Source organism: Alosa sapidissima, chromosome 9 (genome assembly GCF_018492685.1).
Source record: "Alosa sapidissima isolate fAloSap1 chromosome 9, fAloSap1.pri, whole genome shotgun sequence".
In the NCBI taxonomy this organism is placed as follows: domain Eukaryota; kingdom Metazoa; phylum Chordata; class Actinopteri; order Clupeiformes; family Clupeidae; genus Alosa; species Alosa sapidissima.
The window spans coordinates 3,585,964-3,605,873 of record NC_055965.1 but is presented as its reverse complement, the minus strand read 5'-3'; the positions used below and the strand labels follow the sequence as shown (position 1 = coordinate 3,605,873).

The window sequence follows — 19,910 nt, the reverse complement described above, 5'->3', positions numbered from 1 at the left end:
GGCCTAGAAATCTTCTATTTGATTTTGTCCCAATCAAATGATGTTTAATCTAAACATCAGTTTTACAAAATTACTTTATTCTAACAAAGAACTTATTTGACAACACATTCCACATGACACTGTAAATGTGACCAAATCAGAGTAATACAAGGGACATACAAGACATTACCACTACAATATATAAAAAGATATAAAACCCCATTTTTTGTGAGAAAACTTAAACAGTCCTTTCACTAGTTATCATTATTCCCCACTGTTACAAAAACACTTGGTTCTTACATCTGCCCACAGACTACCATGCAAGCCATAAAATGTTTGGCAAGGAGCCTTTGTTGTTCTGTTAAAATGTCTGCCTTGTGGTCAAAATCTGATAAAATGTGATAACTTTGATGTATAAAAATAAAGACAAAAACGAAGACACTGTACAACCGTATTCGTGTGTAACTGTGAGAATGTCAGTCCGTATGGTTTTGGCTTTGTCGGGAAAAGTGGACAGGGAGGAGAGGCGAGAGGAAGGGACCAGGCGGGGGGGCGACGAGGAGACACTGCTGGGGAGTGATGACGAGGGAGGAGGGATGATGTGGGACTCTTGGCTTTACTTAAGACCTCCTGTTTGTTGCTGAAATACATCAATTGTATCTTCATCCTCCATTTCCAACTGCAGAAGAAAAAGCCAAAATACGAAGCTTGTAACTGCATGCAAATGTAACAGCATATCAAGGTGCAGTACTGAGAGATGAAATAAAGAGACAGAACGCCCTATGCCCTGCAGTACAGAATGTGATGACACTTTATGACATTCAAGCCATAACACATAATTCCAGAGAACTCATAACTGAAATAGAAGTACACGGACAAGCTCACAAATTGTTACTTAAAGGGAAGAAAATGATGCTTTCAAAGACTTTATATAAACAGTCTAAAATACTTCAGTGAGGCATTTTAATTTAAAGACATTTTATATCCTGAATACGTTTGTGGTCCGAACCCTCTTTTAAAAGCACTTAGCTTTGTAAAAGCCCACTGACTCGAACATAATGCTTCAGACAGCACACTTCCATGCAGCCAATAAATGGTTTTGAATCAGTTTATTGGGAATAAACCAAATATGTGTGTGTCTTGTAACACCTTATTCTGATCGAAATAACCCGAAAAAGGCCATATTTGGTTTACTAATAAACCGTTTGCACATCCTAGCAAAGCCTGTTTTAAACAGAATATTGGGTCATGAAAACAACTTAAACAGAATATACTTCCAGAAGGAAGAGTGTTGTAGGCCTGCGCATGCTGAATTCGCACAGAATTAGGATGAAATTCACTAATTGTCTCACACACTTTCCTAAATCATGGCGAAACTACGCGTACACTTTTGGCGAGACGAGGAGACAAACTTATGCCTTGCAATCATGCAATGTCATGGAGTTCATCGACAGGACAAAATGTCGTAATAGCGACGTATTTAAAAAGATTTGTAAAAAACGTCAGCGTACACCTGAACAAGTGAAATACAGGTGGAAGACCCTTAAGATGTATTATGCAGCCGAAAGAGGGGAATTCCACCAGCGGAGATTTACGACATGACCTCGGGAGCCTATTTGTAGGCTGCGTCGCTGACTTATTCGGTATAATGTTGATTGCTATGTAAACAAGAATATGCTCAAAATGTAACATTCTACTTGCTTGTAAACAGGTTAAACAGAATATTGACATAAACAGAATTTGGGCAATAAACTGATTAAAAACGGTTTATTCCCGGCATGAAAACATGCTGACTGACATCATAAAATGAGTAGGAGATGAATAAACCAATATTTAGCCTCAGACAGACAATGTGCAACATTGGACTCTCCCTCATGGACATATTCATAGAAGTGTCTCTAGCATGGTAGGCCTTCCAATAGAAGAAACTAGTACTGACAAAGGAAATTACAATTATTCTATGGCGATTCATTTTTGAACATGACATAGTACATTTGATTTAATTTCTTTTCAAACATATCACTTTAGAAATGTACAGGTACTATGCTTGATGCCAACAAGGAGTTTTCAATTAGTGGACCAGTGGACAAATTTAACAAATGATTCATTAAGAAGTTAAAAGTACGCCATATACCTGTGAGGGTGTGTCTGTTTCGTTGATGGGCTGTCCATCAAATCGGAACCGGATTTGCCTCATGGTCAAGCCCTGAAAACAACATGCATAATGATCCATCAAGTGCCTCACCAAACTAAGTCTTCAATGCTCACCTCACCACACACAATCTGAATGATGTCTGATAGGAGATATTTAATTTTGTGACCACAAAATAGCCTTCAGAATGTTTGCAATAGCCGCCCTGGTTTCAAGTGGATGTCCAGTGTTTCCCACAGAATTGAATTCCATTTGTGGTGGTAGGTTTGCAGAATTAACTTGAATACAACAAGTATTTAGCAAATTAGCACAGCGTGGTTATGATGCTAACCAGATTTAAGTACAAATTAGAACAACCTGGAAAATCATTGTGTGGTGGTCAATGTTGATATTGTGGTGGGCCGCCACAAATAAGTCAATGTATGGGAAACACTGATGTCCAAATGGCTAACCAGCCAAGAAGATACACAATGTGTATTGCAAGGCACAGGACAGATCAAGAAAGTGTCAGGAAAGAGATTGGGACCACTGTCATATCACAGTCTCTTTCTCGACACAAAACAGAAAAATCATCAAAACAGAAATCAACACTTTATTGGCTTTATTAGTTCTGTAATGCAAGCTAACTAGCATTCTTTTCTCGTAGGAATGGTTGCTAAGGAGAGAAAACTCATGCTTTTAGCTGACAGTGCCAGTTGCGTGAATGACTTGCCCACTTAAGTTCACAGGAAAAAACAACTACGGTTTAACATCAGGAAACATGAACCAGAATAAAGCCGGTTCTCTGTTGGTGGAAAAGCCTGTTAGAGGAGCCGAGGAGCCAACAGCTGATTATGATAGAAGTGTCTGTCTGGCTACATACAATGCACATTAAAGTAGAACAGTGTAAAATAATGTTTCCTGGACCTGTGCCATTTCTGTCAACAGTACTATTTTTCCCAGATACATTTCTATATTTTCCATTATTTAGGGGTCAACAGCCTGAGCTTTGAGAATAGGTCTTATGTGTATGTTTCTTTATTGGATCCCAGGCATTTAGTACTACAGTGAAATTCTCTCATCTACATTCAAAGAGCATGTCAGTTCCCATGGACATTGGCAAAATAACAAAAGGTTCCTGGGTAACATACAACACCAGACCTGGCAATCCTGTGAATCCTTCTGGTGGGCAAGTGCACATGAATATATAACTTAAAACGTACAAACGTCAGATCCTAGAGCACCCACAATACATCTGTAATACCTTATCACGTGATTAACATCACAGCATCAACCTTACCTGTCTCTCACAATATGCCTTCATGAGTTTGCTAAGAGGAGTATGCCTCTTAATTTTGAACTGCACTACGGAGCCGTCTTGGCCTGCCACCTTGAGGTTGATGTGCTCATTGTTTTCTGTTTTCACGCCTTCCTGCAGAATAAGTTAAAACAATATTTAATTTCATGGTTTACAAAAATAGCTCCAATTGTTTGGACTGTGACCATTGTAATATGGTGCCGCCATCTAGCCTAGAGATAGCGTCCATGCACTCATTTGACAGAGCCGAGAACAGTTTCCAATTAAGTCATCAGAAGAAATTATTTGATTTCAAAACTTCAACACAATCGTAAACAATCACACCAACCATTACATGTTAATAACAATACAAGTTAGAGTAGTCACACTAGGTTTCTAATGACTATTGAGAGAATCTGCCGACTGGGAGCATTACATGTTAAAAGATAGCAAAACATAGCATTGGCTGCTAACCATTCAAGCAACGGCTAACTTTACCTAGCTAGAAAGCTAAATAATTTTACTTGTAAACGTTGCATGAGTTTTCAAATCAATCATGTTTATTATGCAAGTTATAGCAATAAATAGATATATGTGACTTTGATCAACATTGTGCATGTAAAAATACCAGCCAGTTAAGTGACTACTTACTCTACACATGAGCGTAAGGTTCAGTTAGCCGACAAAACAAGACGAGAACAGGCCTCATGTTAGCCTGACAAATTCCTGGAGCTAATCTCGATAAACTGCCTGGACAAGCAAACATACACCAGAGTTCCCAAGATCAAAATAACCATCTTCCATGAAACAGAATGCATTCGGATAGTGTGCTACCCTGATCCAAATATTAAGCATCGAAATCAACGTTATATTAACAGTTAATACTAACCTGGCTTGCTAAGTTACATAGAGCTGGTTCAGAAAGTACAAATGTTAGCTTGCTAGTTAGCTAACGCTATGATTTCCAACGCATGAAAGGGAACATTAAACATCCCAACAATTAAATACATATTCACATTTTACACACTGGCTGGATTTAAAAAAGAGGTACGCAACAACACCCCTGGCTGCTCGCCCAAAACAGCTTAGTTGCCGTTTAATGACAACGTTACCTTGGGTTTCTCGTCGGCCATGGTTATTCTGTCCTGCTGCCTGACGACGGATAGACCTGAATTGCTCTGATATCTGCCAATCAAATCCTTGTTGAACGACTAACGCGTAGGTGAACATCTATTTTGCATAACCATTCAACAATGCAAATTTATGTCTGAGGTGGGAATAAATCACAATTGTTTTTGTAGCTAGCCCTTTTCTCCCATGAATATTGTCTAGATCAGTCATTTGCCTTTGCATTTTTACCAACTTTTAGTCCTACAAATTTGTCAGTGCACACACTTTGCATATAGATCATTGAATAACAATTTAAGCTATTTATTCTTTCTTACAGGTTTCTTCCTTTATTGCATTGATAACACGTTTAGCTCGACTAACCAAAACTTTGGCCACATTTCCACTTAACAAATCAATCTGGGACATTTAAAATGAAAGTTTACACACAAATAAGACAACAAAAGATATGACTCATTTTAAATGATGGGCTACTTTAATCGGTCATGCAGTAATTCTCCATCTACCTATTTACATCTTTAGATTAGTTAAGAACCACACATTTAATTAGCATTAAATGTATTGATAATGTCTTGAAAGAAACAGTAGTATGACATAGAGGAAAGTCATAAAACCATACCAGTTTGGGCTTCTGTAAGGAGCCAGAAGTGCCTTGAACATAAAAAAAAAAAACATCTGTAGGCATACAATGAATAAATTGCAAACCTACAGACTACAGCATCGTATAAATGGGAGTGCCACATACACTGTATGGCTACCTAGGGTTGCGAAGGTAAGTGTGCTTGTTAACCAAAACATAATTCCATATAATGACAGTCCAACACGTGAGAAAGAAAAACAAACATGCCACTAATGCATGAACAGAAGATGATACCAAAATGAGATACAACTATAAGGACCAGATTCACATTCACATGTTAGCAAATGCAGAGGTTGTTTTTGATACACACACACACACACTACAATGTAAATGACATTGGTCCAAAAATGTTTTGTTAATAACAAACATGTATTATTGGTGTCACAATGAAAGGGAATATAATAAACCATTACAATGACCACAAATACCCCTAAGCAATTAATATTTACTGCTGCATTAGTATGATCAGTAACAGAAAACAGGCTTCCTTTCCTATATGATAAGGCTACACTGTGTTACCCACCTATGTATACAGCATCACAGTACAAGGTAAACAATGCATTTAAATATACCCAACACTGCAATGACATTAACAAAAGTGCCAAAATAAATATGAAGGTACACATACAGTAGGTAATGAACAGCCATTTAAACACTGACAGCAACAAAACAATTTTAAATAAATAAAAAATCCAAAATGTATAGTTTGATGACCTTCAATGTTGTCCTTGACGAGTAGGACAGGGGATCTCCCAGAAGATGAGGTACTACAAAGGTGTACACGGTAGGTAGAGGCCCAGTCTTGTTCATTACAAAGCCATATTGTCCCCAGCCAGCAACTTCAATGGACTGTGTTTGCTGTCTGGCTTAACAGCTGCAGGCACCACAAGTTGCCCGACATGTGATTTACCGGCACTCATAGTCCTCTTGACCCATAGTACCGTGACCCAGAGTGGCACTGTGGATAAATGCGTATCTGTTTAAGCATGGATGACACGTCCAGCACCTCTACACAGCCAGGCAAGAGGAGCAGGACTTGACATGACCTAGCAAAGGAAGCGACCTCTAGAGGTGACACCTGAACATTACGCCACACCAAGATCACAATTTCTGATGACATGTTGGTTGCTAATAGCACTTTATGGTCTAAGATCATGAGACATTCATAAAAACACAGAGGGGTGGGGTGGGGTGGGGGGTACCCCTTGTCAGCATGGGGACTTCATTGCTCTTCATCAGATGTGAGTGTTCCACTGTGCAGCTGGTGAGTTCAGGAGGAGGGGAGAGCTATAGACTCCCCCACTTCTCTGCAGGCGGGAACTGGTCTACCTCTCCCGCCTCTGTGTGGGGCTGATCTCCCAAGGTAAATGTCAGTTTGTAGCGCATCCTTACTTTCTCCTAAAGAAGAGGGAATTACATAGGAATTACCCATTTTATGCTTATATTTTACAACACAAACTTTGACTCTGACTGATGTCATCTACTGCACGATTCAGGATGAATTAGAGATCAGTAATTCTTTACTTGTCTAATTGTAAAGGTCTGGTGATAACAATATTTTTTTTTTTTAAATGACATCATCTACACTCCAAGTAGAAAGTAACATAAAGGATACATTAGCTTTCCAGAACCATTGATCCATCCAGGGCGGTCCATTGCCACTCTTACCTTGAGCGGGTTGGCCAGCAGCATGACTTGTGTGATGGCTCCAGGCGGGAGGATTGGGTTGAAGGGAGGCAGCTCAGTCCCCGAGGGTGGCTGGAGTTTGACCTTCATTGACTAACAGAGCAGTAAGGACAGACCAAACACAAAACACTGATAAGCTTATATCTCAAAAAAGCGCAAGGCATTAGCCTGAATTACAATCCATTACGGAGTACCGGTACATATCCACACAGATGCTACTCAAATGAAAGTGGAAAGACCAGGCCAAAAGAGAGAGGACTATCCTGAAGGAGAGGGGGGGCCTCTGTACCTTGGGCACAGCAGCCTGCAGGACCACACAGCTGACTGGCAGCGGCGCCGTGTTCAGCATGGACACCACGATGACCAGCACGTCTGGCCGGCCTGGGGGGCACTCGCTGGCAAAGTGCAGGAGAACACGCACGCCGTCCTTATCATAGGCCGTCACTGGGCATGCTTTGCCTGTTAAAGGGTGGACAAACATACACTCAGTCTCCAAAGAGGTCTTAATGGAGTGTAAAAAAAGAAATCTCTTCTGAATTGGATGACACACCGTCTCAATTCATCTCTAAATGTGGGTATACAGTGTAGTTATGACAAAGTAAATAGTCACTATGAGTTTACTATGTCTGTCAAGGTTCAACATAATTAAAGTCAGAATGACACACTGGGCGGTTACCATTTCCTTATTATTCAGATTATAGCTTGCTAGCAGTAATCCATAGATATGGCAGTGATTATCATTCCAACAGCCCATTAACCCTAGCCTGGCGGGGCCATCCTATATCATTGAGATGTATAGTCTGGCATCGAACCATTCACCTCGCTTAATCCAAGGGGCGGGCAGAGAATTGTCTTTCAAACTGCCTAGGCATGCAATAGGCCAGCGCTACGACCATATCCGTATCCGGTCGGCAAAACGGCAAATACATCCTTCTTCGAAAGTAATGACTTAAGTGCATTGTGTTGCTCAACTTTCAAAGAAAAGCACAAGTCCAACTCCTCCAAAGTTGACGCCAACGCCGATTCAAACAACCGCTCTTCGTTCGCCATAGCCACCTTCCTTGTTGTTCACAGTCGCAGGACTGTCGTTATCCTGTTAAGCCCGCCTTAAGACTCTCTAACAAAATAGAGCGCTGTGATTGGAGAACATCCACGGTGCTAAGCCAATAGAAATCCCTATGGTTCGATACTAGACGTACAGGCTGAGCAAATTAATTTGCCGCCGCTAGAGTGCGTCTAGATTTCTAGGCTACATTAACCCACATTTCCAATGTTCTGACACGGTAGCATCACTAGATTCTTTCTCTCCTCTTAATGAGGAAGATGTTTCTATACTGCTTCAGCGAAGATGTCTGACAACATGCCCTCCGGATCCCATTCCATCCACTTTTCTGCAATCCATCACCACACACCCACTATTTTGCTGGTAGGGCAGGGATGAGACATATTCAAATATTTACGCTCAAAATCTATCTTTTCTGGCGGCGTTTTCCAGGATCTCCCACCCCATCTCTATCTATAAACACAAATATAAACTAGACAGCCTCCCCTCTGCTGTGCTGGTGCTCTCAACCACTTCAAAGCGCCACCCTGTCCCCATGACTCACTGGGCTTGATGGAGTCCAGAGGGACAAAGACGTTAGTCAGGGAGATTTCCGCGCCCCTGGCAGGGCTCTCCTGGCTCATGGGGAGGATGGGTGACAGAGGCCGGAAATGGGAGCTTCCTGGAGCCGTGCCCGCCGCCTGGCTCTGAACAAAGGAGGCAGCGCCAGGAGCAGGCACGCAGCCAAGGGCAGGACCGGGCATGGGAGCGGAGAAGAGGGAGACCAACGGCGCCGCCGCGGCAGCCTCTCCCATCCCAAACTGGGCACCCGAGCTGGCCAGCCCAGACAAACTGTGCGTAGAAACAGACGTAGAGAGACATCAAACCTATGAACATTCCACAGACTCATCAACTCACATCAATATAAAACACACAGACTGGGAAGTAACTTGATAAGCCTTGCAGCCATTTTTAACGAAAAGAGCCGGACATGCACCTGCTTGGACTTCCCAGGTCAAGCATGGCCAGGTCCTGCAGGCCTTGGCTGAGAGAGACGGACACTGACTGAGCCGCGCTGGGGAAAGGAAAAGGAGCCGCCGCTGGGACTTCTGAGAAAGGAAGCGCAGGACCTTTTGTTGAGGTAGAATCTGAAGACTGAAGAGGGAGCATTGGGTCTGAGGGAGGTGAACTTCCCAGGAGGTCCATCAGTGATGAGGGATTCTGTATGCATTTGGAAAAGGCACACAAAACAACTGAACATGTCAAATCATTTTTCAAAATATTCTGCGCAAGAGATTCAATCATTCAATTCAATTCAACATGTATTTCCATTCTCAGGAGTACCACTGGGCCCTTATTTTCAACATAGCCGAGACACGACAGGTAAACGCAAAATACAGAGAGCCAAGCATGGCGTACTATTATACAGGCAACTAATAATCAATAGATCAAATAAATTAATAAAATAGTTCTACATCTAAAAGCAAGTCAAATAATAAATGTAAACAGACTCAGTTTGAGACGGGGAGCTTAATGATTAGAGATTTGAAGGAATGGTTTCAAATGTGTTACCAAAACAAAATAATATGAGCAAGCAGATTGGTCTGATTTGGTGTGTTACACTAATAACACTTTCTGAAGTGTACATAGAGATCATGCATTTTCAGAACCTCTAGGATGATACCATTCATTTATCAACGTATATATCTGTACCTGTGGATTTGTCCATTGATTGTTCAAGTCATCGTCCTTTGGGTTTTCTTCAGTTTGAATGTTGAGACTGCTGACTGGATCGCTAAGGCCTGGAACGGACACATTATAATTTAGAGTTGAATTAAAAAGGTCTTTCAAGACCTGGCTTAAATATGTATTTTCAATGACTCTGGTAGGACATTCTCCTGATAGATTGGATCCTGACTGTGGGAGGTTATAGAACATTTCTTTTCCTTCAGTCTGAGTCTGCAAAGTATCTTTGAATGATTACATTAGTAGCCATCAAGATGTCAAGAGAGGTTTAACAATGTTTTCAATGGAATCCTTAGAATCAATTACCCCAACATGGACTAAAGCTGTAAGAGACCGGCAAAACAGCTGATGAATGGATCAATGACAGTTGTTGTGTCGGATGTTTCCTGGGCACACATCATTTTTTGACTTAATAGAATCTTGCATAATAAATGGATGTAATCAGAGCCAGACAGAGCCCAATAATTGAATGAACAATTAATTTGACAATTAATTAATTTAACCATGTCACTTTGAGCAGAAGCAGTGATGTTTTGGAGTGGCCATGTGTACCTAAGGAGAGGAGTTCTTCATCCAATAAGGAGAGAGAGGTGGAAGGCTGAATAGCTGGATGGCTTAGGCTGTGCCCTCCACCACCAGAGCTGTACTGCTGTCCAGAAGGCTGGCTGAACAATGGAGGAAGAGCGCACGGGGCAGAGGAGGAGGGCATGAGCAGGTCTGGAGGGAGGCCTTCAAAGGAGCCGGGCGGAGGAGCAGGCGTCTGCTCCAGAGCAGTCGGGCTCTGGACATCCAGGCCCGCCAGATCAATCAGAATCTCAGAGCTGCTGCCATCAGTTGTCCCTGTCCAAAATGAGAGCACAGCATTTCATACAACGGATGACAAATGATTCTAAGTAGCATAATGGGGTTCTTCTCCATCAAGGAAATGGAGAAAAGGCCGGAGGTGACCGTTCTGGTTCTGTAGTCATGCACAGGATTATCCATTTTCTTTCCACTCCACAGTCTGAACTTACGCTCTGACATCGATGATCCAGGGGTATCGCCATTAATGGTCTGCCCTTCCACAATCTCTTTATAAGAGTTGATGACACGTGAGAGATCATCACTAGCCTGCAAGATTTCCCCTGTTGTGGAGAGACCATGGGAATAAAGTGAGGTCTTAGAGAAGACACTAAGGATGAACCAGCTTACTGCACTACTGTGGAGAGACCATGGGAATAAAGTGAGGTCTTAGAAAAGAAACTAAGAATGAACCAGCTTACTGCACTACTGTGCTGTGCCAAAGACGAACACTAATTCTAAACGGTCTCAAAAGGTACGCATGCAGCCCAGTGTTAAAAATGGAACCACCTTGCATTAATTCTTGGCTTCTTACTGTACCTAAACTGTTGTCGTTGTCTTCTGTTTCTGTGGCCAATTTAAAAACTTCACGCCTGAGTTTATCACACTCATCATGCAGCTCCTATAATAAATGAAAACAAAATTATTTTCAAATATACATATGAAAAATACCGGTATATTTCATAAGTACATTATGAACACAATCACATCAGTTGTTACTTCATAATTGGCCAGACTACTCAGGGCATTTTTTTCCAGGAGCACTTGTGCGCCCAAGTTAAAAAATGTAGGAGCACAGACAAAAATTTGGGCGCTCAGTCACTTCTGTACTTAACTTACACATAATCTAACATTACACTGCAGCTAACAGTTAAACATGCCAGTGCACCAATTGCAAAAATTAAGAATGACTGACAACATTTAGGCTACAGGAAACAGGATTTTAAAGATCAGTGTCTACTTTATTTTCAGTCTGTTCTATTTTCCTACATTTTGTTAATGTAAAATAATATAATACATTGCCATATTGGCATTTAGCCTGTATATCAAGTATCCTGCCAAATGTAGGCTAATTTATTTATTTGTGAATCCATCTGTAGCTAATCCAAATATGCCCATGGTGTCCTATCTGACTGCATACTGCCTAATACTACTAAAACAGTCCATTTTCCACAAAACCCAACATAGGCCATCAAGGATATATATATTTTTATCCTTTTTTTAATATCTGCATTGATGGGGGCAGTAGGCAAACGTTAGGCCTACTTTCGTTTTGCACTTCAGCTTGTATTCGGTGTAAACAAACAAGCATGCGTGGAAGCCAGGAGTTGTCAGCAGCGTTCTACCTTTGAATAAAATGGGAGTATTACGGGAGGCTACTTTTGTTCCTGTTCGCTACAGCTATATTTTGCATATTGCAGCCAATACGTCAACTGGGCTAAAAGGCATGTTAGGTTACCTTTCCTTCTCTCACTGCATTCTCAGAATCTCATCCTGTTCCTCCTATATCCGATGAATTCGGTGGATAGAAGAACTAATTTCTTCAATCTTTGCATCTTGGCTGGCTAGTCTAACTTTCCGCTTTTTCTGCGCGCTCTTGGATTTGATAGAAGCGACTACTAGCGAGTCACAACGCGAAACTGCTAACGTTGATGGGAGGTGTAGTTTTTATGCTGCATTCGCGACGTGATTCTATGGTTTGCACATGTTTCTCGATGTTGCGGTGTATTTTGTAGACAAACATTGACATGGTTAGAAGTCATTCGCACCAGTGCGCCTAAATATTTTTTTGCACTCGCACGCCATCATTTTTACTCGCGAGTGAAATGGGCGCACTGTAGAGCCCTGCTACTTTGCAGCATTGGAACAAAAAACAGTTACATCCATGCTCCAAAGAGGCTATTTGCTTCAAACCCCAAACGACTTCTCTCTCAGTATTCAGTTGATCACTTAAAATATGGTGTGAAGGAGTTGTGCTGCTCATACAAGCCACTTGCCTTGATGAGCTCCTTGTCTGCCTGAGACGACTCGTCTTGATTGAAATGACTAAGCATCTCATTCAAAAGCTTCACACTGTTATTAACTTCCGCCAGCGTATTGATGCGTTTAGAGGCTCTTTGCATTCGGACTTCGTCCTGAAGACAGAGAAAGACAAACAGGCAAATAAGCTGATGTGCTGAATACAGGTGCACTACAGCAGGGGTTCTCAAACTTTTGTGGGCCGGGGACCCCTCATGGAGTGGAAAATTCTCCAAGGACCCCTCATAATCGCAACACATAAAACTTAAGTTAATCATGTAGCTGTATAGCCTTTTTTTCTGTTAGATGCTTATGTTATATGTATTCTAAAAACATAGTGCGCTAATACCACAATAGTCATGTTAGCAAACTTTGACAGTATGTAGGATTTTTTTAAAGGATTGTTGTTTCTTTGTCAAATGTAGGCCTATTGTGTAGAACACATAGTGTTTGCTTCACATAACTTTCATTTGGTTGGCGGTTAATTAATAGTAAAGTGTTTTGACGTATTGATGTAACGCCTCAATTGGGCAAATACTAATACTGTAGCATTTTTCGCCATATAAGACAATTTCATATTTTGTAGCAAACTTTGTCATGGACCCCCTAACAATGTGCTGCGGACCCCACTTTGAGAACCAATGCACTACAGCATGTCTGCAAACGGTATCACTACACTTCAAATCCTAAACTAAGGATGCTTATATAACATTCATAATATCCTGTAGAGAGGGTTAATTAATCATTTATGACAAAAAAGAGAACAACTGGTGGATGGTAGATAGCTGTATTCACCTCCTTGACCATGTTCTTGATGAGCCGGTTGGCCTCTTGTAAGTCTTCTGGCTTCTTACTCTTCAGAAGCTCTGCTAGTCGCTAAACAATCAGGGAGCAGATGGTTTACTCTTGGCATGCAACCACAATGCAAAGCTATTAGCCCAACCTCATGCTCCTACTCCCACAGAATACAACCTTCCATCTAAAGCTTGTTATTGGAACACCTAGGGATACATCTATATGGTGTGTTATTGGGCCACCTAGGGATATATCTATTTGGTGTCATTTTGCATGTATGTGAATGTTAAAGCAGAGCCTGACCTTACTCTTCTCCTCATTTTCAAATACTGGATTCTTCGGCCTCACTGGAGGTGAGGGGATCAATGTTTTGTCCACAGGAACATCAGGGTCTACTGTAACAATACCTGGAAAAATACACAATTTCAGCACCATTTCTTATTTCACAGGGAAAAAAACTGTTCAATCTGCAATTTTAGAAAAAGCTAAATAGGAAGGGGGGGCATGCACATACCTTGCCGCTTAAGCATTTGGTAGGCCTCACTTATCTTTGCTTCATCTGGTAGAGCAACAGACCAACTGTATAGCATTTCAATAACTTTTATCTTCACCTGTTCTGATACTCTGTCCCCTAAATACTACAAAATGAAAACATTGAGACGATTAATGAAACACTATATTGCTTACTATCATTCACAACACATTACATATTAAAAATACTTCAAAATATGCCTACCTTTGGTGAAACCACTTTGATTAGTTCATTTAAAAACCTAAATTTGCCAACTTCATTATGAAACCTTTTCCCACAATTCTTCATGCAAGCTTCTAAAACCTGAAAAACATTAACACAAAAACATATTTATTCTCACAGCTCAAACCTCCTGTATCTAAAGCAGAATTCTGAAAAAGTAAAAATGCATTGCTTTCTGCCAGTACTTACAGTCAATGCTTGTATTGCCTCCCATTCCTGAGGAGATTGTATTTTGTGCGCTAATAACCTCACAGAGATCTGTGGCCTTCAAGGGGAAAATACGTTTTTTTTTTATGAGTCTCAAGGTCAGCCTAAGGGCTAAGGATACTTTATCTGAATGTTAGAGTAGCCTGTGTCAGAAAGACATGAGTATTGCATATAACATTCCAGGACATGAGCATTGCATTGCACCCCATTCAACTGAACTAAATAACATAGCAGCAATGGGTTGAATCTTTAAATCTATATTTTAAACTGCCAATAATCAGATTATAACCAATAATCAAAGCACGCCATAAAGTTGGCAACGCTGTGAGACTTATCTTGTTTGGTGTGGTTTTGATCGTTTTACGAGTTTACACAAACCATTACGTTATATGATAGGTGCATACAAGAAAATAAAACTATTTACCCTTCGAGTTCTTTGTTTATTTGATCACAGAATCCCATAATATACTCCCAGTCTTCTTGTCTGTTGGAGGGGTTGGTGGCCTTGTCTGAGGTATAAAAATAGATTAACAATAAACTATTTAAAGTTAAATTGGACACAAGACATCATGCAGAAACTTTGAGTGGTCGATAGTGTGTGATGTTTAGAGTTATAGGCTGGCTGACTGATTTTTTTTGTTAACTTACCCCATAACTGACACGAACTGTTGTGTTACCTGGGTAATTGCTTTGAACTGCTGCAACATTTTGTTTGCTGTCTACTGACATAAGTGTAATGTTAACTAGCCAGCTAACGTTACTTATTTAAGTTAAAAACCACTGTTTACCAAAGTACAGTCAAACAAGTAGTTTGAAAACCAACTATCTCTGGAACATAACTAGGCTACCTAACGATACCTCCCACCATTGCAGCATTTACTACAACGTTCATGTGAAAGCGAGCATGTTCTGGACCCCGTTAAACCTTGTCACTTAAGGCAAGACTATTGAGAGGACAGATACCAGCGACACATGCTACTTCCACTAGAATTATACACAATTCTTTACGTAAGACAAATACACAATCATGACAAAATAATTGCTTGCTAGCTTACTTAGCCATGATTCTAGAGACTCTCCTTCCGGATCCGCCATATTTACTGTGAAGTCACGACGTGAATGCTGCGCACGTGACTAGACGCTTGTCAAACAGTCTGGCTCTTCTTTTAGTATGACTAGGCCAAAGCCGCCTTAAAATCTTTGACTAGGCTACACATCTGAAAGTTGAAAGCGCATTGGCGTCTAAAATATGGTTATTTTAGTTTTTTCCATTTTTTTTATGAAATAGGAGGTGAGCAGAGACAAGGTATGAAAATGTTTTTACTTGAAAGTTAAACGTACATATTGTCTGTCATACAAAAATACCCTGAAACCAACATCCCTGAATTAGCTGTCCTACTGTAACTGCAAGCCAACAAAACGTTTTCTTGAATCTCCAAAGTAAGCCTCATCCTTTGATTCCACTGACCATGGCTCTAGGCAATCAATCATATTTTTTTGATTATCAGCTGAATCTTTAAGTGAGCACATGTCTATATAAACTGAACAGAACGAATCAAACAACATCATTTAGTAGTAACATGGCTAAACATAATTGAGTGAAAAAGCAAACATACATTTGTCTGCACTTTCACAACAAAGGCAGGCCACTGCCAACAAAATGGAATGTTAAAAACATATTTAGGGAAAACATAAGGAAACATTCTCTGAATTATGTTAAGGAAATATGTCATTAAGTAAAAGAATGAATAAAGCAAATGTCAATGAGCCTAAATGAGAAAAGGCATTTGTTGTACAGGCAGTGGGTATCTGGTATTCTCATTTACTGAAAAATAAAATGTTCTCCAGTGTCATGGTCATAGAAACATCTTACGGAATGTCCAATTTTGGGAACAGTGGCCACTGGATGTTCAGCATTTCACAAGACAACAACAAACCTTTCCCCATACCAAAAGCACCTACTTCTATTTGGTCTCAAGTGGTCTCATCACGTTTTAACATAAAACACACCATGCAATTCCTCCCCCCCCCCCCCCCCCCATCTCAAACAGGAAGTCTCTTAATGCTCTGCACAGCACCCTCAACTGGATTAAGTGGCCTCTGACCCTAGCGTTCCCCAGCGCCGGTGACCGTGGCGGCTAGTTGGCCACCTCGCTGTAGTAGTACTGCTGGGCCGTGTCGCTGAGTTTCCAGCCGCCAGCGCGGAACTCCAGCACCTCCAGCAGCAGCAGGCGGGCCATGGAGCTCAGACCCTCCTGGAGCAGGAAGCCGTCGCGCAGCGCGTAGAACAGCTCGTCCATGCGGCCAGCCTCTGCGCGCTCCAGCTGCTCCCCGATGCGGTGCAGCTGCATCGCCAGACAGTCCACCTGTGCGTGTGAGTACGTGAATGTGCAAATGAGGAAGAACATGAGAAGACACATGAGAAGACACACTGCTGTAACTATGAAATACTTGCTGGCATCCAGGACTCTTGGTAAATGATTCAAAACTGTACACAGCCAGTTCTGTAAATTATGCAGCAAATTTCTGAACTCAAGTCCAAACCAGCTCACCTCTTCCTCATTGGTAAGGGCATCTGGCTGCACCAGTCTGAACAAACAGTCATATACAGGCTGAACCAGGGCTGCCATGGGTTGGTTGTTAACCTGCAGAATAAATGGTTTCAGCTTGCTGACACAAATTGTCATATAAAATCTAAATGACACCTGTTGCTGACATTCTCCTGTAGAATAGCTTCTAAATCAATGAGGTGAAAGCCAATGATTTAATGTGCAGTTACATGTTCAGTCTTTCAGTCATTAAATAAGTTAACCATGGACATCTGCCAATGTTTACAAATTTAACTTGTACTTAAGCATGATATTCTACTCCACAAATATTTAATACTATTGACACTCAGACTAACTGCACACTCCTCCATATGAAATAGCTCTAATTAGAGACTATCTGAACACATTTTAAAACATGACGTTTCAGGAGTACTGCGAGTACCTTGAGGTAGTCAAAGATGGTACAGATGAAGTTAACGAGGCAGACCCACTGCGACACAGAGCGCTTCCGGGTCTCCTCCCTCACTGTGAATTCCTGCTGCAGGCGGGTGAGCAGGTTCCGTCTAAACACAGTTCTATTGGCATCCTTGGCTTCTTCCTTTATGTAGAACATAAAATTACAAATGTTAAACTTCTGCAACCAAGGGCACTCTCCCTACACTGACACTGGTGAAACTAATACGAATAGAAATCTGAAAAGAGCAGGAGAAATAGACCACTCTTCTTGTTCATGGTGCTGACAGAAAACAACCTCAAAACAAACAGTTTACACTTTTTGTTCTGGAACAGGAGTAGAAAGATTTTAGAAGACTGTAGAAGACTTTATACACTGCCTGGCCAAAGGAAACTGCACACTTTTTATTTGGACCACCTTTAGCCAAGGCATTGTTTACAACCTTATGCAACATCTCATTTATATTCATCCAGATTTGCATTATTTTTTTTGCTGAGATCTTGTATTAACGGCAGGAAAGTCAAACCACTGCATACAAACTTCTCCAGCACATTTCAAAGACTTTAAATGGGTTTTAGGTCAGGACTCAGTGGTGATGAATGTGTGTGATTCCGTATTTTCACTCAACCACAAAATTGATGGGATTACCTGGTCATCATAAGTCATCTGACTTCTTTTGATAAGCACAATGTTGCCACGCCTAGACATGACCAACTGAGAGGAGCCCAGACAACAGGACTGCCTCCAGGCTAGTGGCCACTGCAGGATTTCTGTGATGATCCCAACGACATGCTCATCACTCTGGAATAGGGTAACTTTACAATAATCAGACCACACGACCCTTTCCCAGTCCAATCTACGGTCTATCAAGCCTTATTTCCAGTAAGGCATTCGGATTGTTTGGTTGGATAGGCCAGATGAGTGTTTTTCTCTTGCACGGTCAGTGGGACATTACCTGACTCGCCAGATGAATTCAAGCGGAACGAAATTCATCTGGCGAGAGTCAGGTTAGTGGGACATGACATTGTAACGTTAGATGGGTTTGAATAAATAAGATAAACTATCGATTTCTCACCTGGATCAGAGCGTAACATATGCGGCCAGCTTCTTTGCAGAAAGAACTGTCTTTCAATGACAGGTCAACTATTGCAGTTGCCACTTTCTCAAGATCGACTGCGCGAGGATCTGTGAATAATGTACTTCCGTAGTTAAAATGTAATCTTTTGTTTGATTACGTATGACACAAGTGAACAAACGTATAGGAAAATCCTTTGTCTGGTTTAATGGGAAATTCATTTTCAGATGCAACTTAACTTCAGTTACCTTTCAGTGCTGCTTTTAGGAGGTTCTGCGCCCCTGCATCCAAGGTCTGAAGTTTATATTCGACACAAACCGAATCCATGCTGCTGCAAACTTCTGGGTGGGTGAACGCATGTGATAAGACTATAATTAAACAAGTGAAATTAGATTATTAGAAATCGTTCAAGACGATATTCTCAGTTAACGTTAGATAACGTTGGTCGAAGTAAAATCAACCAGCTATCATCATGTGACAGCTAACGTAAGTTAGCTAGGTAGCTATCTCTTACTTCTGTTGGCTACCGTAAATTAGTAGGCAGCGTTTGGGAAACCCGTGCGTTTTACTAAAAAATAGGCTAGTCTAAATAGCGATCACTTTCGACCTAGCTGTGCTGTAAATTAATATATTTTGTGCTGACGGTCCACACAAACGCACAGGCGAAAGCCACGAGGAAAACACTCCCACCGTATTTGAATTGTTTGCTTGCCCCGGACGTTTTTCCAGATGCTCGACGTAGTCACAGCACAGGCGTTGGTTAAACACTAATAGAAATGTCACCAATTTTCAGTGTCCTGGCAATAAGCATGAGTACTGTATATTATGACATTGATCTCGCTAGCACTTTATTACGCGCGCCAATTCAAATGGATTATGTGTCGTTTCCCATTTATTATTGTTGGTTTAGTTATATGTATGTATACCTTTTGACCAGTAGATGGCAATATAGCACCACTGTTATCAAACTCGTAAATAACGTTATGAGAATCAGGGCCCACTGTGATGGAAGTGAAACATTGGTCCAACATTGGTCTAATTTACAGGCTTTAAATGTCTCTTAGGTTAGGGCTTAAAGGAAACCTCTTGAACCTGTCTCAAAATCACATGTAGCTGGTGATAGTAAATGTAATATTCATGTCAGTATTGTCAGAGCCCATGGAGTGCATCCTTGTGTAATTCAATGCAGACAACAATACTGTAGCCATCTCATGTAGGTGGCAGTGGATTTTTAACTTAAGACAAACAATAGCATTGTTGCTAAACATAATGCAACAGAATAATCATTATTTCGATTATGTTATTTTCATAATCATCGGAAGTCATAATTGACAATGAATCGATTCATTTATTGCATAGCCCTTCCTCAAGGTAGGAGGAAGATAATAGGCTAACAAATAGGGTACCATTCACATATTCTGAGGTAAGCCTAAAAGATGACTGCTCTATTGCTTTGCTGCATTATCATGACTGATGATTCTCTACATGCCTATATGCTCTACTCTCTACAGCACACCTTCATCACATCTCAACCTGTGTCCAGATCAGAAATATTTACTATAAGAACT

The 19,910-nt window shown here is 41.0% G+C and overlaps 3 protein-coding genes across 9 annotated transcripts; all 3 read right to left on the bottom strand.

Annotated features, from left to right (window-relative positions):
- Positions 1 to 60: 60 nt before the first annotated feature.
- On the bottom strand, positions 61 to 4,648 carry sumo2a (small ubiquitin like modifier 2a). Of its 2 annotated transcripts, none has more exons than XM_042105534.1 (4): positions 4,520 to 4,648; positions 3,411 to 3,542; positions 2,114 to 2,185; positions 61 to 658 (listed from the first exon to the last, which is right to left on the bottom strand). In XM_042105534.1, exons 1-4 carry the CDS (start codon positions 4,538 to 4,540, stop codon positions 596 to 598), a joined length of 288 nt encoding a protein of 95 aa, XP_041961468.1. In that variant the 5' UTR covers positions 4,541 to 4,648; the 3' UTR covers positions 61 to 595. The 2 variants fall into 2 exon arrangements, with proteins under 2 accessions (XP_041961468.1, XP_041961469.1); XM_042105535.1 differs by lacking the exon at positions 4,520 to 4,648 and adding an exon at positions 4,059 to 4,141.
- A 340-nt stretch (positions 4,649 to 4,988) lies between these two features.
- Positions 4,989 to 15,410, bottom strand: gga3a (golgi associated, gamma adaptin ear containing, ARF binding protein 3a). Of its 2 annotated transcripts, none has more exons than XM_042105518.1 (17): positions 15,320 to 15,410; positions 14,689 to 14,773; positions 14,247 to 14,322; positions 14,040 to 14,138; positions 13,818 to 13,941; positions 13,607 to 13,710; positions 13,304 to 13,384; positions 12,487 to 12,624; positions 11,030 to 11,111; positions 10,663 to 10,773; positions 10,202 to 10,489; positions 9,617 to 9,705; positions 8,901 to 9,124; positions 8,469 to 8,755; positions 7,151 to 7,320; positions 6,844 to 6,954; positions 4,989 to 6,573 (listed from the first exon to the last, which is right to left on the bottom strand). In XM_042105518.1, exons 1-17 carry the CDS (start codon positions 15,357 to 15,359, stop codon positions 6,463 to 6,465), a joined length of 2,220 nt encoding a protein of 739 aa, XP_041961452.1. In that variant the 5' UTR covers positions 15,360 to 15,410; the 3' UTR covers positions 4,989 to 6,462. The 2 variants fall into 2 exon arrangements, with proteins under 2 accessions (XP_041961452.1, XP_041961453.1); XM_042105519.1 differs by lacking the exon at positions 15,320 to 15,410 and adding an exon at positions 14,913 to 15,301.
- Positions 15,411 to 15,566: 156 nt separating this feature from the next.
- On the bottom strand, positions 15,567 to 19,228 carry mif4gda (MIF4G domain containing a). Of its 5 annotated transcripts, none has more exons than XM_042105527.1 (6): positions 18,857 to 19,228; positions 18,591 to 18,683; positions 18,343 to 18,452; positions 17,256 to 17,411; positions 16,817 to 16,909; positions 15,567 to 16,630 (listed from the first exon to the last, which is right to left on the bottom strand). In XM_042105527.1, exons 2-6 carry the CDS (start codon positions 18,667 to 18,669, stop codon positions 16,403 to 16,405), a joined length of 666 nt encoding a protein of 221 aa, XP_041961461.1. In that variant the 5' UTR covers positions 18,670 to 18,683; positions 18,857 to 19,228; the 3' UTR covers positions 15,567 to 16,402. The 5 variants fall into 5 exon arrangements, with proteins under 5 accessions (XP_041961461.1, XP_041961460.1, XP_041961462.1 ...); XM_042105526.1 differs by having other exon boundaries at positions 18,591 to 18,710; positions 19,003 to 19,228; XM_042105528.1 differs by having other exon boundaries at positions 19,033 to 19,228.
- Between the last annotated feature and the right edge of the window lie 682 nt (positions 19,229 to 19,910).